The sequence below is a fragment of the Elgaria multicarinata genome, chromosome 17 (genome assembly GCF_023053635.1).
Source record: "Elgaria multicarinata webbii isolate HBS135686 ecotype San Diego chromosome 17, rElgMul1.1.pri, whole genome shotgun sequence".
Lineage (NCBI taxonomy): Eukaryota > Metazoa > Chordata > Lepidosauria > Squamata > Anguidae > Elgaria > Elgaria multicarinata.
Window position 1 is genome coordinate 17064224 of NC_086187.1, and position 16590 is coordinate 17080813.

The 16590-nt window shown below is 44.2% G+C and overlaps 1 protein-coding gene across 3 annotated transcripts in view; it reads right to left on the reverse strand.

The window, feature by feature from the left end:
- LOC134409950 (uncharacterized) overlaps positions 1–16317 on the reverse strand; it is a 76664-nt gene extending 60347 nt beyond the window's left edge. For 2 of the 3 annotated variants that reach the window (XM_063142952.1, XM_063142955.1), the window contains exons 1-5: positions 16195–16317; positions 15434–15570; positions 8747–8850; positions 6358–6523; positions 473–655 (exon numbers count right to left, since the gene is read on the reverse strand). In XM_063142952.1, the coding sequence (XP_062999022.1) occupies positions 473–655; positions 6358–6523; positions 8747–8850; positions 15434–15570; positions 16195–16240 (636 nt within the window). In that variant the 5' untranslated portion in view covers positions 16241–16317. Of the gene's footprint in view, positions 1–472; positions 656–6295; positions 6524–8746; positions 8851–15433; positions 15571–16194 lie in introns of those variants that run through there. The other variant, XM_063142953.1, reaches the window with a different exon arrangement.
- Between the last annotated feature and the right edge of the window lie 273 nt (positions 16318–16590).

The window sequence follows — 16590 nt, forward strand, 5'->3', positions numbered from 1 at the left end:
TAACACTAAGCCATGATGCATTGCTAACCACCCAGAGAGCTTTGGCTATGGGGGGGGTATATAAATGTAATCAATAAATAAAAATAAATGAGCAAACCACTATCATAGATAATGCAAATAGCCCACTATGCTCATTCTGCAGAACATGGGTTCTCCGAGTGGGGTGTTTGGGCAGATTAAGCCATCGTGACGTGAGTACTGGAAACATCCCACAGATGACACACAAACCGATCATGGGTCCCACCAGAAAATAAACCATCATGGCTCAGTGTGTTGTGTGAACCCAACCTTCATCTTTACGGTGCCACCAAGCTCTTCCTTGTTTTTGCTGCAACAAATGAACATGGTTACCCTTCTGGAAATGGAATGTTTCAGGGCAATCACATACAATAGCCATCGATCTTTGCATAAGGAAATGTAGCCATTGACACAAAAGAGGTTCCTCATTCCTGATCAACCAGGCAGACTCTACCTGACTAATTCCCTCTGATTCATGCAAGGTGCATTTTCTTCCCAGCCGTCCTTCAAGAATGTCCATAATGCCCCTCACTGCAGGCTCCAGGTCACAGTCCTTTCTCATGGAGCAGTAGTGATTCACCAGGGCAGTTGTTCCTAAAAAGGCACTTGGCCTTTCTCTTGGTAACTTTAGCAGAGTCTGGAAAACCAAAACAGAGATACACACAAAGATCTACTGATTCCCATAGAGGGTCATCATTGTTTAAGCTATGTCTACATAAGATCTGCCTGAGTTCAAGTTCATGGAGGACAAGGTGATAAGAACGTAAGAAGAACCATGCTGGATCAAACCAAGGGTCCATCTAGTCCAGCATTCTGTTCACACAGTGGCTGACCAGCTGTTGACCAAGAACCCACAAGCAAGATGCAGGTACAACAGCATCCTCCAGCCCATGTTCCCCATGGTGTACATAGGCTTACTCTCTCTGCTAATATAGAACATAGCCATCAGGACGAGTAGCCATTGATAGCCTTCTCTTCCTGGAATTTGTCTAACCCCCCTTCAAAGTGATCCAAATTGGTGGCCATTACTACATCTTCTGGTAGCAAATCCCATAGTTTAACTCTATGTCGTGTGAAGAAGTCATGCATCCTGAGGTCTTAGTTAGCAGGATGGAGGGGTGAAGATCTCGAGATATTTTTATTGCGAGATCTCCCCCTCTGTTCACATGCGGCGCGCAATGACCTCAGAGGGAGAGGTGTCGCGCCTGCCATTTTGTTTTGTTTTTTTCCTGAAAGAAGAAGTTGCGCATGAGCGCTCGTGCGCAAAAGGTAAGTCTTTTTGTTGTGTTTTTTAAATTATTTCCTCCGATCCCCCCACCCCACCCCCAATGGGTGCAGTGTTCCTGAGCAGCTCTATGCCGTGTGTACGGGTCCCAGCTCCCCATGAGGAACTGGGACAAACCACGATGCCTGCGCTCACACATTCCACAGTCTTTGGCTCAGCCCAAGACCATGGAAAAAGTGGGTTTAAAGTGTAGGGCGAGATCCCTGATCCCGGGATCCCCTGTGCATCATGTGGACGCACAGGGATGATCCTCGTGATTTCGCCCCGTCTAGCTAAGGCCTGAGTCTCAGTGACTACAGTAGTAGCCATTAATTGCCTCAGTGATCAATGGCTACTAGTCATATCTTGCCTTAAATAATTTAGGCTGTATGCCTCACAATACCAGTTCCCAGGGAACATGGGCGGGAGAGTGTAGATTTTAAAACGCATTGGAAAACTCGTTTGTTTTCAATAACTTTTGGTATTTTAGCTTGATTTACTGTTCTTATTACTATGATTTTTCTCTTATTTCTGCTTTGTGAACCCCTTTCCCCCCTTCATATGTTTTAATGTGATTTTAGATTGTAAGCCTCTAGGCAGGGTATCGCTGTTTTATTTGTATATTTTGTACAGCACCAAGTACATCGTTGGTGCTAAATAATAATAATAATAATAATGAGAAGAAGAAGAAGAAGAAGAAGAAGAAGAAGAAGAAGAAGAAGAAGAAGAAGATTTTAGATTGTAAGCCTCTAGGCAGGGTATTGCTGTTTTATTTGTATATTTTGTATAGCACCAAGTACATCGTTGGTGCTAAATACTAATACTAATACTAATAATAATAATAATAATAATAAGATTTTAGATTGTAAGCCTCTAGGCAGAGTATTGCTGTTTTATTTGTATATTTTGTACAGCACCAAATACATCGTTGGTGCTAAATAATAATAATAATAATAATAATAATAATAATAATAATAATAATAATAATAATAATAATAATATTTTAGATTGTAAGCCTCTAGGCAGGGTATTGCTGTTTTATTTGTATATTTTGTATAGCACCAAGTACATCGTTGGTGCTAAATACTAATACTAATACTAATACTAATACTAATACTAATACTAATAATAAGATTTTAGATTGTAAGCCTCTAGGCAGAGTATTGCTGTTTTATTTGTATATTTTGTACAGCACCAAATACATCGTTGGTGCTAAATAATAATAATAATAATAATAATAATAATAATAATAATAATAATAATAATAATATTTTAGATTGTAAGCCTCTAGGCAGGGTATTGCTGTTTTATTTGTATATTTTGTACAGCACCAAATACATCGTTGGTGCTAAATAATAATAATAATAATAATAATAATGAGAAGAAGAAGAAGAAGATGATTTTAGATTGTAAGCCTCTAGGCAGGGTATCGCTGTTTTATTTGTATATTTTGTACAGCACCAAGTACATCGTTGGTGCTAAATAATAATAATAATAATAATAATAATAATAATAATAATAATAATAACAAGATTTTAGATTGTAAGCCTCTAGGCAGGGTATTGCCGTTTTATTTGTATATTTTGTATAGCACCAAGTACATCGTTGGTGCTAAATAATAATAATAATACTAATACTAATAATAATAATAAGATTTTAGATTGTAAGCCTCTAGGCAGAGTATTGCTGTTTTATTTGTATATTTTGTACAGCACCAAATACATCGTTGGTGCTAAATAATAATAATAATAATAATAATAATAATAATAATATTTTAGATTGTAAGCCTCTAGGCAGGGTATTGCTGTTTTATTTGTATATTTTGTATAGCACCAAGTACATCGTTGGTGCTAAATAATAATAATAATAATACTAATACTAATAATAATAATAAGATTTTAGATTGTAAGCCTCTAGGCAGAGTATTGCTGTTTTATTTGTATATTTTGTACAGCACCAAATACATCGTTGGTGCTAAATAATAATAATAATAATAATAATAATAATAATAATAATAATATTTTAGATTGTAAGCCTCTAGGCAGGGTATTGCTGTTTTATTTGTATATTTTGTATAGCACCAAGTACATCGTTGGTGCTAAATAATAATAATAATAATACTAATACTAATAATAATAATAAGATTTTAGATTGTAAGCCTCTAGGCAGAGTATTGCTGTTTTATTTGTATATTTTGTACAGCACCAAATACATCGTTGGTGCTAAATAATAATAATAATAATAATAATAATAATAATAATAATAATAATAATAATATTTTAGATTGTAAGCCTCTAGGCAGGGTATTGCTGTTTTATTTGTATATTTTGTACAGCACCAAATACATCGTTGGTGCTAAATAATAATAATAATAATAATAATAATAATAATAATAATAATGAGAAGAAGAAGAAGAAGATGATTTTAGATTGTAAGCCTCTAGGCAGGGTATCGCTGTTTTATTTGTATATTTTGTACAGCACCAAGTACATCGTTGGTGCTAAATAATAATAATAATAATAATAATAATAATAATAATAATAACAACAAGATTTTAGATTGTAAGCCTCTAGGCAGGGTATTGCCGTTTTATTTGTATATTTTGTATAGCACCAAGTACATCGTTGGTGCTATATAATAATAATAATAATAATAATAATAATAATAATAATATCCTATTTGTGGGTTTCCCAGAGGCAGCTGGGTTGGACTAGACAGGGTTTTGGTCTCATCCACTCAATGGAGTTCTGTGGTGCGCGTGGCTTGATTTGCAATTGTTTGCTGAGCTGTGGGGTCTCCCCCAAACCCCAGGAACTATTTTTCACCGTGTTTTCCCACCGCAGGTTCTGCAATTCTCCCACCGTAGGTTCTGCTTACATTTCTGAGCAATTTGCACAAATTACAGCCAAGTTTGTCCAAACTGCTGAATAACGGAAGCAAACTGCAGAACTTGCTTTTTTTTTAAAAAAAAAAAATGCACAAAAAAAGCACCAACCGTCCTGACCTGTTCCAAATCGAGACGGGTGCTGTCGTGGGAACCACAACGAAATCTAGGGGGAGGGGGCTGATTCAAAGTGCTGGTATTAACATTTAAAGCCCTAAACGGCTTGGGACCAGGCTCTCTGAAGGAACGCCTTCTCCCATATGTACCTGCCCGGACCCTAAGGCCATCCTCAGGGGTCCTTCTCTGCGAGCCCCTGCCAAAGGAAGTGAGGAAGTGAGGCAGGTGGCTACCAGGAGGAGCAGGGCCTTCTCTGCTGTGGCACCCCGGCTGTGGAACGAGCTCCCTAAGGAGGTTCACTTGGCACCTACATTATATGCCTTTAGACTCCAGGTGAAGACCTTTTTATTCTCCCAGCCAGGTGAAGACCTTTTTATTCTCCCAGCCAGGTGAAGACCTTTTTATTCTCCCAGCCAGGTGAAGACCTTTTTATTCTCCCAGCATTTTAACAATCTATAAATACATTTTAACTTGGTGTTTTAAATTTGTAATTTTGCATTGCTGCTGTTTTTATCTGGTTGAGCTTTTATATTGTAGTTTATATTCTGGTTTTATACTGTCGTTTTATACTTTGAATGGTTTTAATTTTTGTGAACTGCCCAGAGAGCTCTGGCTATTGGGCGGTATAGAAATGTAATAAATAAATAAATAAATAAATATATAAACAAATAAAACTCCTTGAACTCCACCCTCCCATGGATTTCTCTGACATCCCTACAAAATAATAATAATAATAATAATAATAATAATAATAATAATAATAATTTCTTATCCGCCTCTCCATTTGATCGAGGCAGGGAACAAGAGTAAATATATAATACATATGATCAGTAGTCAGGAGAAAGGGGGAAAGCTTTCTGGGGAACCCCAGAGGGGTGGATAGGGACCCCAGGCAGGCCAGACTTGCTCTCTGGGGCTAAGGTTCTCAAACGTGTTTCAAACATAAAAGGTCTTCATCAGTGGGGAAATAATTATCCTGCATATACCTGCCTACGTGAACTAGAGATATTAGTTATGCAATAACTTGGAAGTCAAGCCTGAATGCCTACTCTCCAGTCTTTTTTGTTGCAATCTTGAAGACTTATAGAATCCAACTTTGGGTACTATGGGAACTCCCTATATCTGGGGCATAAAAAAGTTGTTTAAAATTAGAGCTGTGCACGGACCCCCCGATCCGCTCCGGATCCTGATCCACAACTTCTGGATTGGGTCCGCTCCGCCCTGCGTCGATCCTCCTATGGTCCGCTCCGCTGCAGAGCTCCGGATCCTAATTGGAGCTCCGCGGCGGTGGTGACACCGCCAGGTAAGGCCCCCCTACCCCCTCAAAACTTACCTGCCTCCATCATGGTTCGGCGGCAGCTTCAACTGAGGCCGAGGACTCAAACAGGAAGACTTGGCTGCAGCTGCGGCCTGGACTTCTGGTTTGAATCCTCGGCCTCAGTTGAAGCTGCTGCCGGACCGTGACAGAGCCAGGTAAGCCTCCCTCCCCCCTGCCCCTTACCTGGCTCTGCCGCCCTCGCCACACGGACTGCAGCAGCGCCAGGTAAGCCCCCACTTACCTTTTCTTCGGAGCTCCGGATTGAGGTGAAGGATCCGCTTCGTCTCGATCCACAGCTCCCCTGACCCTATCCGTCTCCGCCTTTGTCGGAGGCAGACCAGGCCACTTCACTATCGGTTCAAAGAACCGAAGCAAAGCCGATCACAGCCCTATTTAAAATTTGCATAATAAGTTTTTTAAAAATCCGCATATAATTCTTTCCCCACCGATGAAGACCTTTTATGGTTGAAACGCGTTTGGGATTTATGTTCGAGGTCTGTTGTATGTGGACCATTCTGTTTAAATTTTAAGTGTACGTATTTGTTTTAAGATCAAATATATTTTCTACGAACACATGATTTTATTGTAACGTATTACCAGAATTCGATATATTATTTTTACCAGTTTCCTTACACCTATTTTGCTTCTAGGCCTATAGCCAACCATGCTCATTGCACGCTATAGGTATGCATACAGTGTTTCTTCCCAAGGGATTGTGTCCAATTTCACGTTAAAGCGCTCATCTGTTCTGCTTACAGCCAGCACATCAATCATGCCTGCAGTGGGCTCAGGGAGGAAGGCGAGTGACCAGAGGAAAGATTCAATTCTGTCCTCTTCGACTCCTTCAGAAACAATGATCTCTTTCATCAGGACAACACAGGCTTCGGTTGCGCAGGAAGGGAGAGCGTCCAATAGAGGTTTCCTGAAAGGAGCAGGAGAAAGAAAACACGTCTTCTTAGAGCTGGGAATGGTTAAAAGCAACAAGACGGCGAGAAAGCCGACCTGCCGTTTTTCCATAACGCGCGAGTGGCTGAAATGAAAAGAAAGGCCGTTCGCGAACCAAGAGCTTATTGAGAATTCGTCTCGCGCAAATGGGCGTGCTGTAAATCCGGGCCCGAGACAGACACCCGATCTAGCCTGGCTCCTAATAAAAGCAACAGTCAACCTTTCTCCCATTCTTGAGCTTTGGTTTTTGGGGACCGAGGGATCCCTGCTTAATGGGAGCAATTAAAGGTAATTCAGCGGCCACTGCAAATGGGGAGGCCCACATCCGAAATCTGTTTGGTTGGCTAACCGCAACGGGAGCTCAGGGGCTTCCAGGGGAGGAAAAGAAAATCAGATGACTTCGTTGCAGGGGCACAGTCAGGGGGGAAAGAAATGCATAGTTTGGGACTAGCTCTATTTCGTGGCTGGATGCAGAAACATTGGCTGCAAGGGCTTTCGAGGTGGCTGGACTCTTCTTTGAGAACCTTACAACTCCCACTGCTGGGACTTCTTCAGGTCCTCCTTAGCAGCTTGTATCGTGATCCCACTGGAAGACTCCTCCTTGGAGGAAGAGCTGGAGGACCAGCAGCAATGCCCAGGCTCTGCCAGTAGACCAGGATGAGCCTAGGCCCTCAGCGGTAACTACTACTTGTGGAGGACAAGGACACTGCCTCAGAGGCCCACGGGAGACCTTGTCTGGATGAACAGGCACTCAGAAGGAGGCCTAGACTGAGCCAGAGGCCTCCTTGTGAGAAAAGCTCTCCTCGCATGTATGAGTTTGCTCGCAAAGAAGACTTTTTCAGCTGTGGCTCTGCAGAAAAATCCAGTGGTTTCAGGCTGAGAGAATCGCTAGAGACAATGTTGACCAGACCTTCCTGAATCCAGCTTCCCTTGGCTTTGGACTTCTTCCTGGCATGAGTGCTTGCATACTGTACTGTGACTCTTCTTCTGACTGCCCTTTGTCTGCTGTGTTTCATTGGGACCTTGTTGCCTGTTACCTGCCCCTTGTCTACTGCCTTTTCTTAGACCTTCATTGCCTGTGACCTGGACTGTTGAGACCTTGCGTTTTGCCTGATCCCTGTTCGTGCAGACTACCTCGTGACTTTTGGACTCTTTGAACCTGCAACTGCTGGGCTCAGAGTCTGGAAATGTGACAGCCTTGCTATTGAGTGAGTGAATGAATAAATAAATACACTTTCCTGGGTCAGGCTTGGCATCAGTCCGTGGCGTCCTTAGACCTGGCCTTGCTTCCTTCCAGAGTACTGAGCTCTGGCAGCTGCAGTCTGGCTTGCAGCTGCTATTTTGCATTTCTCACCATCTCCTGGATGCTGGGTCTGTCCAGGACATTGTGAGAAAACAAAATGGCAGACATCGCAAAAAGATGGAATGGGTGCTGGTCCATGAGTCACTTGGGCTACAATAAATCGTTTAAGTCTTCAAGTCAGGGATGTGTAATGACACTCCTGGGGGCCAAGGGTCATTCAGAAGCAGAATTCTCTCCTCCTGACAGGTATGGACCTGCAATCATCACTCCCAAGGGCCCTGGTCTGATGGCAGTACCTGACCAGGGTGTCCTGGGTCTCTGAGGGTTCCACCTCCTTCTCTGAGGACTCCTCCCATGGAGCCATGACACTACAGGTCACTCTTCCCCCACCACCGCCATATGTGTGCAGCTGTGTTTGCATTCATGTGGCCCCAAGCCTGCATCACATGAGGCCCGTGGGGTCGAAGTGCACCCCTGCTTTAAGGCGAGACCTTCATTCTGTTGAGGGCACACTCCCTCTGGGGTCATCAGTCAGTGGCCGCACGCAAGTGGTGGGCAGAACAAGAGCCCAAAGTAGGCGGAGCCATCCTTCTCTTATTTTGACAGCCCCTCTTCTCCCCCCTCCCTCCCCCCTCCCCATTTGGTTGCTGGGGGTGGAAGGGAACATATTGCTTTTCCGAAGGTCTGAAGTGTTCACTTGCAGAGGGGGTTTGGAAAATAGTATGTCAGGTTGGCCGCCTTTACTTTAAGGTGCCGGAGGCTCTCTTTTGACCTGTTTCAATGGACTGAGATGACCATGGAGCTGCCAGTCCTACTCTGAACAAACTTTTCTCAGCTGCCTTCGAGGAGTCAAAGTATGGATGCTCCAGCAGGCCCTTGTATTTCAGCTGCCCTTACCAGTTGTCTCGACACTGGGATGGCGATCTCTGCCATAGGCTCCGTAAGACGTCGGTGGAGAGGCGTCGAAGCTCAAACACCAACGTCATGAAGAGGTCTGCAGACTGGGAGGAAAATGAGGACGTAAAGCTGGACAGTACAGCATAATTAAAAAACAACATCCTGATCAACTTGGCTAGTTGTCTTTCACTGTATAACGAGCCCAGGCTCCAGGGTTTTGAAGAGCCTTGGGTCAGACACCTTCCATGGGTCTCCTCCCTCCTTCTCACCACCATGGTCACCAGCTGCACTTGCTCCTCCTCCTCTTTCTCAACATGGCTGCCACTTGCTGGCCTGACAGGGAGAGAGCCAAGGAGTAAGTTGGCAGTGGCATCTCCTGGTCCCCCTTCTCACCACCCTTGCTGTCTGGGCCACGGTGAGAGGCTGATTGAATACACGGATTGCAATGGTGAAGAGGAGAAACAACTCCAGTAGGCTCTTGTGAGTGGGCCCCTGTTGTGATATGGGCCCTTCGCAGGTGTCCGATGATGTTGACCCTTGACAGAACACATAGCCAGGAAGAACACTTCAGAGGATATGGTTACATGGATTGAATGTCACTTGAGCAGGGGAGAATTGTTCAGTAGTGGTTGAGCAAGTTGATGGTAGGAGTGGCAGTCTTCACAGTTCCTGATATCTGCCCCCCAGTGCCACTGGACAGATGGATCCAGCTAGCCTTGTCCTAGGGATGTCCGCTGCTGGGAAATACGACCCTTTTTGGGATTGCCGGACATCCATGGAGTGCCCACCTTGTTTTTGTGAATTGAACTGTGTAGTTCCTCGGAACATTTTATGTATTTTTTCAGGTCTCAGACATAATGTGCACAAATAGATATTTGTGCAAATTATGGCCACAAATTGTGCAAATTTGCACAAATGAAACCTGCAAACTGTGTAATTTCTGAAAACTGCAACCATAATTTGCAAATTATACAATTTACGGCCATAATTTGTGCAAATTACAGAATTTACAGCCATTATTTGTGAAAATTATGGAATTATTACACAATATACAGCCATTATTTGCGCAAATTACGCAATTTACAGCTGTAATTTGAGCAAATGTCTTTTTACCCCCCCAAAGCAATAATTTACCAAACTTCCACCAGTTGGCCCAACTTGTTGTGCACCGAGTCAGGACAGCTGGCAGAAGACGGAACGGAAAACATGTCGCATTCCACCCCACAAACGGATTCCTCTGAGATCCCTTGTCCTAATTGGAACTGGAGCCCAGGCGGCTGCTCTGGGTGTGGTATCCTGACACTAAAAAACCAATAAGCTGAATGCAGGATCTATGCTAGTCTCTGTTCACAGTCCTTTGGAGACTCGTAAAGGCATTGCCTTACAGTACATTCCTCTAATCATTCTATTTCAGCAATAGAATAATAATAACAGTAATAATTGGGGCGAGTCAGTGGAAAACCTACGACTACACAAAATATGTCTTCTTCCTCTTCCACAGCCTTGCAGAAATGCTGTAATTCTGGCATTATTTCTTCTTCTTCTTCTTCTTCTTCTTCTTCTTCTTCTTCTTCTTCTTCTTCTTCTTCTTCTAAAACCCACTCCCCACACTAGAGAGAATGCACCTGATCAATGGAAAATTACCCAGATATCTAACACTAGGGGGGAATCCGCACGTCGTTCTGAGATTGCTTCTAAGCGACCCCAGAGCGGCGTGAAAGCGAGCGTGTAACTTGCCTTTTGAAGAGCCGACGAAGAGACGTACTTCGCGGCGCCGGCGGCGCCACCGCCACCCGCAGACCTCCTCACCAAGTGGCGAGGAGAGCTCGGCTGAAGAAGGCGGGGTTGAGAGCAGAAGAAGCTCTCCACCCCGCCTTCTTCCCCCGAGTGCTCCGTCCCAGCCGGCGAGGAGGAAGTTGGGTGGCGTCGGCATCGGCGTGGTGGTGGTGAAGGACGTCTCTTCGTTGGCTCTTCAAAAGGCAAGTTACACGCTCGCTTTCACGCCGCTCTAGGGTCGCTTAGAAGCGATCTCAGAACAACGTGCGGATTCCCCCTCAGTCCTGCTCTAACTTCTGATAAGATCCCCCTAGAGTCCCTCCTCCTCCTCCTGGCAATCTGTTTGTTCACTTGGCTCTCATCCTGGGCCAGACAACAGTGGTGGTGAGGAGGAGGAGACGCCACGGACTGCTTGCTCACTGGCTCTCTGCCTGGCAAGCAAGCAAGCGGTAGCCATGATGAGAGAGCGGTTGAGGAGCAACGAGAGCTGGTGACAATGAGAGTGAGAAGATAGCCTCATGGAGGGAAGGGGTGTGTGCTTTTGAGGGTGTCTCCAAACCTGGAGTTGGCACTGCCACTGCCCTTCCCTGCCTTACACGAAGCATCTGCTCCCCTCCCTCTTTGATGAAAAACCTCCTTGGCACGCAGTTCAGCATCCAGCACTGGCTACAGATCATACCTTCATTTTGTTGTTCTTGGAAGCCAGTCCTGGGCTCTCCTTTCCCACAAACACTGAGCATTCTGTAAGTGAGTGGGGCGTTTACTGAAGAGGGCGTCTTTGCTAGGAACATACTTCGTATTCACATGGGGACCATACAGAATTTCAGAGAGCTCTGGGGGTCAGGAATCCCACTCTGCTTTCCCATTCAAACTAGGGCTTTGACATGCCACCGATAAAACGACAACAACAACAACAGGCAGCAGGATTATTATCCTTTTAAAGCTATTAACTGATTATTAGGACATTTCATAGAATCATAGAATCACAGAATAGTAGAGTTGGAAGGGGCCTACAAGGCCATCGAGTCCAACCCCCTGCTCAATGCAGGAATCCACCCTAAAGCATCCCTGACAGATGGTTGTCCAGCTGCCTCTTGAAGGCCTCTAGGGTAGGAGAGCTCACAACCTCCCTAGGTAACTGGTTCCATTGTTGTACTGCTCTAACAGTCAGGAAGTTTTTCCTGATGGACAGCCGGAACCTGGCTTCCTGTAGCTTGAGCCCGTTATTCCGTGTCCTGCACCCTGGGAGGATCGAGAAGAGATCCTGGCCCTCCTCTGTATGACAACCTTTCAAGTATTATACCCCAATTTTCAAGGTTGAAAACCCCCCACCTTTGAATGGAACCCACGAGAAGGGCCTTCAAAACCAAACACATATTTCAAGAAAGTTCGTATGTATGAATCGGTCAATTTCGGTTTCTCCCACATGTTTAAAATCTTGAGCTCTGTCCATGCGAAGTATGAAGAACTTTCCAAATGTTTGTAAATTCTAACAAACTGAAATGAAATTCTCATCTATTTCTCATGTACTGTACGCAATGTCAGACTTTTAGAATGCTTTTGATATTCTGAACAGCTCTAACCTGTACATAGCCTGCACACCTTTTTGGTAGCTCTGCCAGGTAATGTATTCTGATTTGGGCAATAGTTTGGAGGTAAGGGATAATGGCTACTATTTCTTATTTTAAATGGTAATTTTAATCTAGGGATGTACAGATTCTATGAAATATACATTCCATCTGTATTTTGCAGATTGTCAGGTGTCCACTCATTCATGGAATCAGATTTGATTTTTTTTTTTAACAGATGTATGAGAATTGAATTCCTGTTTGCAAATGCACGTTTATGCTCACATGCATTTGGGCAAATCTCCAGATCTAGTAAACAACAAAATGTTTGCAAATCCATATAACTCAGAAAAAGCAGGCCTACAAAATCTGCATGTCGGATTAGCAGAAATACAAATTCATTTGAATCTGACATGAATTTCTTTGAGATCCCTATGAGATCCCTATTTTAATCTAATGAGTTTTTAGGTTTTCATGGGTTGTATATTGGAGTTTTACCCACCCTGAGCATTTAAGGTTAGGACAATTGGTCAGCTTGAAACCCAAATAAATTAAGAACCACACCATTGATGAGAAAACAAACTCTTGGACACACAGGATGGCTCCGTTCTCCAGATCTGTCAACCCTTGGGATAATCCATCTCCAAAATGGATTCCCCCCCCTCCATTTCCATCCCACCTTCCCTTTGGACAGCTCCCCTTTCCCCGCCCCATCTAACCCTTTTGCTCACTTTACGGCCCATTACTTAAACTGCATTTCAATTCAATCTGTTCACACAAAAGCATTTAAACCGACTCTATGAAGCTCCCTGGTGAGTGACATGCTGTTCCTTCCCTGCTTTCAATGGGTAACGGGGGAGGCTGCCCCCACCCACAGCATTGATTCTGTTTTTTCTTGCCTGAATGAAGTGCATAATCTGCCTCCATTCATAGCCAAAACAATACTTGGGAGAGGAACAGGACTATGCAGGGCCCCGTTTAGAGGTGGTTTCCCAGGCAATGTTGTGGACATTTCCCATAAGCCTCTTCCTGGACCAGAGGGCATTTTTGTTTTAGGTCGGAGAGATGGAGATAGGAAGGAAGGGGGTGGGGGAGCTCAGGGCTGAGAGTATAATACTATCGCCATTTAGAAGTTGCTCACATAGAGCATATTGTAAACAGCAGATAGCCTGTTCAGGACCAAAACATGCATATTATGAATAATTCACCTCTCTTCGAAAGGCAGGCAGATTACCATAGAAGGATGGCAGAAGTCCCCTTCAAAGCCCAGGATCTAGCTACTGGGGCTGTAGCTTAGGGGCAGAACACAGGCTTTGCATGCAGAAGGTTCCCCGTTCAATTCCAGGCATCGCCAGGTAGGTATGGAAAAGTTCCACCTGTCAGAAACCCTGGAGCTCTGTAGCTAGTCCATGCAGCCAATTATGAAGGGAAAGACCAACCCCTCTGCCTTGGTATAAGGCAGCTTTCTACATTCCTAATTTAGAGGTAAACTGTTTTATCACATGCCGTCAAGGGTCTTTTGTAGATAGGTTGGGTATAAATTGAAGGAATAAATAAAAATAAATGAATGTGAACTTTTGTAAATAAAATAAAATCAGATAGATGCTCGAAGCAGATCAGTTTTTTAAAAAAAAGTTTGGAGGGGTGGGTTGTAGTAATTGCCCTTGTGCAAGTGAATATTTGCACTAATAAGGGTTGTTGGGAAAATCTGCAATGGAAACAAATGAGTTCAGATTTCTATGAATTTGGCCCATGGCTTCCGCAGCAGACTGGGCTTTTATGAATTTGCACAGATTCCATGGACCTGTGGACCATTTTTTAAAAAAGAAGTTTCCAGAATATTATGCAAATTTAGTCATTGAAAAATATGTAAAATAAAAAAGCAGCTAAAATGCATATTTCCTGCTCGGCATTTTGGGGAGAATTTGCACATTTCCATCAATGGATGGATGATGGAAAGAAAAGGACCTGACAATCGGCAAAATGCAGACAGAATGGATTTCACAAAATCTGTATGTCCCTAGCGCTAATGTGCATTAGTTCAGGTGCACATCAGTGGAAATGTATATTTGTGGATGAACGAAATTCCCATACAAAAAAACTGACTCCATGAAGGAGCGGGTGATGGAACAAAAAGACTCCTGATAGCAAATCAGAGACAGAACAGATTTAATGTAAGAACGTAAGAATATAAGAAGAGCCATGGTAGATCAGACCAAGGGTCCATCCAGTCCAGCACTCTGTTCACACAGTGATCAATCAGCTGTTGACCAGGGATCCACAAACAAGACATGGTGCAACAACACCCTCCCATCCATGTTCCACAGCAACTGGTGTATACAGGCTTACTGCCTCAGATACTGGAGGTAGCACATAGTCATCAGAGCTAGTAGCCATTGATGGCCTTCTCCTCTAGGAATTTATCCACCCCCTTTTAAAGCCATCCAAATTGGTGGCCATCACCACATCTTGTGGTAGTGAGTTCCATAGTTTAACTACGCGCTGTGTGAGATCTGTACTTCCCTAGCGTAAGGGCAGGAGAAAGTATCCCTGGGTTGAGAGGTCACAATAAAAGGTCATAGCCCCAATTGGAAGAATCAAGAGTCAAGATTCCTCATGCTAAGTTACATCCCCTCCTGACATGTTATTCTGTGATGGTTCTTCTTCCACCCTTGTTTGAGTCCTGCCTCTGTCTTCCGGTTGGATAGAATGAGATCCTTTGTTACTCTTAATGAAATGGACGCCTCTGGTGTCTTTTGTTTAGACAGTTCCCTTGTGCCTTCAATTGCCTACCAGGTAACTGAACCATAAAATGAGGGTGGACATTTTGTCCTCCGAAAAGACAAAAAAGAGGACACCAATTGCACGGCATTTGCACAGGCTAATTTATACACAGAGGGGCAAATTTAGAAGTCATTGCTACAATTTAAAGAGAAATGTAGTCCAGACCCCACCATGGTACAGATACGATAAAGATCAGACTGCAAGTCCCATCAGCCTAATCCAGACTGGTGGGGATGATGGGAGTTGTAGCTCAACAATATCAGGCCACAAGTCCCCCAGCCATGTTTAAAATAGACTCAGTGACTGACTCAAAATCACCCAGTGAGCCTCATGACCTGACTGGGAACTAGAAGCCATATCTCCAGAGTCCCAGTCCAACACTCTAACCACTATACCACACTGCCTCTTGTTACGAGTTCCGATTGAGGAAATACACCTGTGTCTGGGTCGTCCCATTTATGACTGCCAAGGGGGGGGGGGATGTCACAGTGGAGCACCAAACAGCAAATGAATGTTTTTAACAATACTTTCAGGGCTGTAATTATTTATAAAACATTACCTCAGAATCCACCGCAGGTGTCACACAGAGCTTCTGCAATATATCAGTCACCACCACCTCCTCCTCCTCTCCAGACACTGGTGGCATTTTTTCCCTTTCATAAAGCAGGTTGCTTTCATAGTGTTCCTTGGTGTCTACTAGAGAAACACAACCAGGGCCGTTTTATGCATAATGGGAGATAACTTGAGGCTAAAGTGACCCTTAAATGGCCTTAGGCAAGTCACTCTCTCTCAGCCTCAGTCCTAGGGTGGCCACATATGAATCGCCAGCAAAGAGGGCATAAGAACATCAGAAGTGCCCTGCTGGATCAGACTGAGGGTCCCTCTAGTCCAGCACTCTGTTCACACAGTGGCCAACCAGCCATCGGCCAGGGATGAACAAGCAGGACATGGTGCAACAGCACCCTCCCACCCATGTTCCCCAGCAACTGATGCACACAGGCTTACTGCCTTGAATTCTGGAGACAGCACACAACCATCAGGGCTAGTACCCATGGATGGCCTTCCCTTCCAGGAATTTATCCACCCCCCTTTTAAAGCCATCCAAATGGGCCAAGACATTTTGCAGAGCAGCAGATCCTCCCAAGTCAAAGTCCCCAAGGCTGGTGAAGTTATTCTGGCACCCAAGGTGGGAAATTCCACAAGTGAACCCTGATAAATTTTCCAAGTGCCTGAGGCAGCAGCCCCACCCTACCAAATGGGAGGTCCAGCCCTGTGAAAGACTTTCCATTCATTTGACATTGCTTGGAGACATCCACCGACCTCTTTCATGCGCTGAGACATCAGCTTCTGTTCGGAAGAGCTTCATCACTGTCTGTGTCTGCGTCTTCACTCCGCCACCCTTCCTACCAGCAGGATTAACGAGATGGGATTCAGTACATTTGGCATCTGCTAGGATTCCTTCCTCGAACCTCTGGACACATTCCAGTTTGGACGACAGGAGCTGCTCCTGGGGGTGAAACAGAGAGATGTGGCAGCCATTTTATATAATCTGTTTTGATCAATGCTTACTGTCAGGAATGGTGCCAAGAGTAGGCATTGTTGGGCATTTGCTGAGGGACCCATACCCACCGCTGCCAGCTCCAGGGTTTTGAGGGCACTTGGGCAAGACACTCTCAATGGTCCTTCTCACCACAGTAAATGAACACCTGGTAAATA